Source organism: Octopus bimaculoides, chromosome 27 (genome assembly GCF_001194135.2).
Source record: "Octopus bimaculoides isolate UCB-OBI-ISO-001 chromosome 27, ASM119413v2, whole genome shotgun sequence".
Classification (NCBI taxonomy): domain Eukaryota; kingdom Metazoa; phylum Mollusca; class Cephalopoda; order Octopoda; family Octopodidae; genus Octopus; species Octopus bimaculoides.
Window position 1 is genome coordinate 16,796,083 of NC_069007.1, and position 1,176 is coordinate 16,797,258.

Here is a 1,176-nt window from a genome sequence, read left to right on the forward strand (position 1 = left end):
CAAACTTCATTTGTTTTCTATTTTGATAAATTCTCTCTGTTGAAAATTATATTTTTATATTTTAAATAATTTGCAATTTCAGGAAATATGTTTTTATATTAAATTTGTGTTTTCTACTCACGACTAGCTAGCGCGGACGCGCGAACTTTCGAGTAATAGATAGATAGATAGATAGATAGATAGAGAGAGAGAGACAGACAGACATATAGCTCGCTCCGGCCAGTCATGGTATTAGCTGTCAGTAGCCAAAGAATCGACAGGCCAGCAACAGGCAGACAGACAGATACTTCACTAGCAGTGAGCACTTTCACTTCTGACAGCTAATAGCATGATAGTGCCGAGAAAACATCATATATAAACACATAGACCATCACAAACATTCAACTCACCTCAGATTCAATTACCTCAGTGGTGGCCATATTCAGACTGCAAGCAGCAGTTTTTTTTTCTTCACCTGTTTTGCTCAAATAACTTTAATTATTATCAAGTTTATGCCCTCATTATCCTTCTATATTTTTTGTAATTCATCTCTGTTCCACTTAGGTAAACCTAAACTCCACTTAATGTAGGTCATAATTAAATTGTTATTATAGATAACCAGTTATAGATGCCTTAAAGGTGGGGGTGAGGGAACAGGGTACTAAGTGTGTGTGTGTGCGTGTATGTGAGCATGCACCTGTGAATATAGGTATATATAGATACTATGATACAAATATTCAAATATTTGTGTACGTATACATACATTTGTGTCTGTCTGTGTGTATAGGGTGGCCCAAAGGTAGGTTTACAGTTATCACGTAGGCACTTTAAATTTCTTTTTAAAACATTTTTTTACATTTAAATTTCCATCTTACAATTAACTAAATTAGCATAGAATAAATGGTTTCATATTCTTTTATAATTAAGATCTAAACTGTTAATATATGAATGCTAAAGAGATTGTCGAATAACTGTAAACCGATTTTTGGGCCACCCTGTTTACACACACACAAGTCAAATGTTAATAGACGACCTTATAATCATTAAAATTTATTTAAATCTGAAATTATACATTCAAATTATTTATTGATTGTTATAATGTGAATATCTAATATTTAGTAGACATCCTCTTTACATTTTTCAACACAAAGATCCTATTAGGCATGCTACTGATCAGATGACATATATTCTCATTGT

General features: G+C 32.6%; 1 protein-coding gene across 1 annotated transcript in view; it reads right to left on the minus strand.

Moving 5' to 3' along the window:
- The window catches only part of LOC106877216 (cobalamin trafficking protein CblD), a 46,209-nt gene extending 45,775 nt beyond the window's left edge, over nucleotides 1-434 (minus strand). The window contains exon 1 of the mRNA XM_014926072.2: nucleotides 390-434. Within this exon, the coding sequence (XP_014781558.1) occupies nucleotides 390-419 (30 nt within the window). The 5' untranslated portion in view covers nucleotides 420-434. The remainder of the gene's footprint in view (nucleotides 1-389) is intronic.
- Nucleotides 435-1,176: the final 742 nt, after the last annotated feature.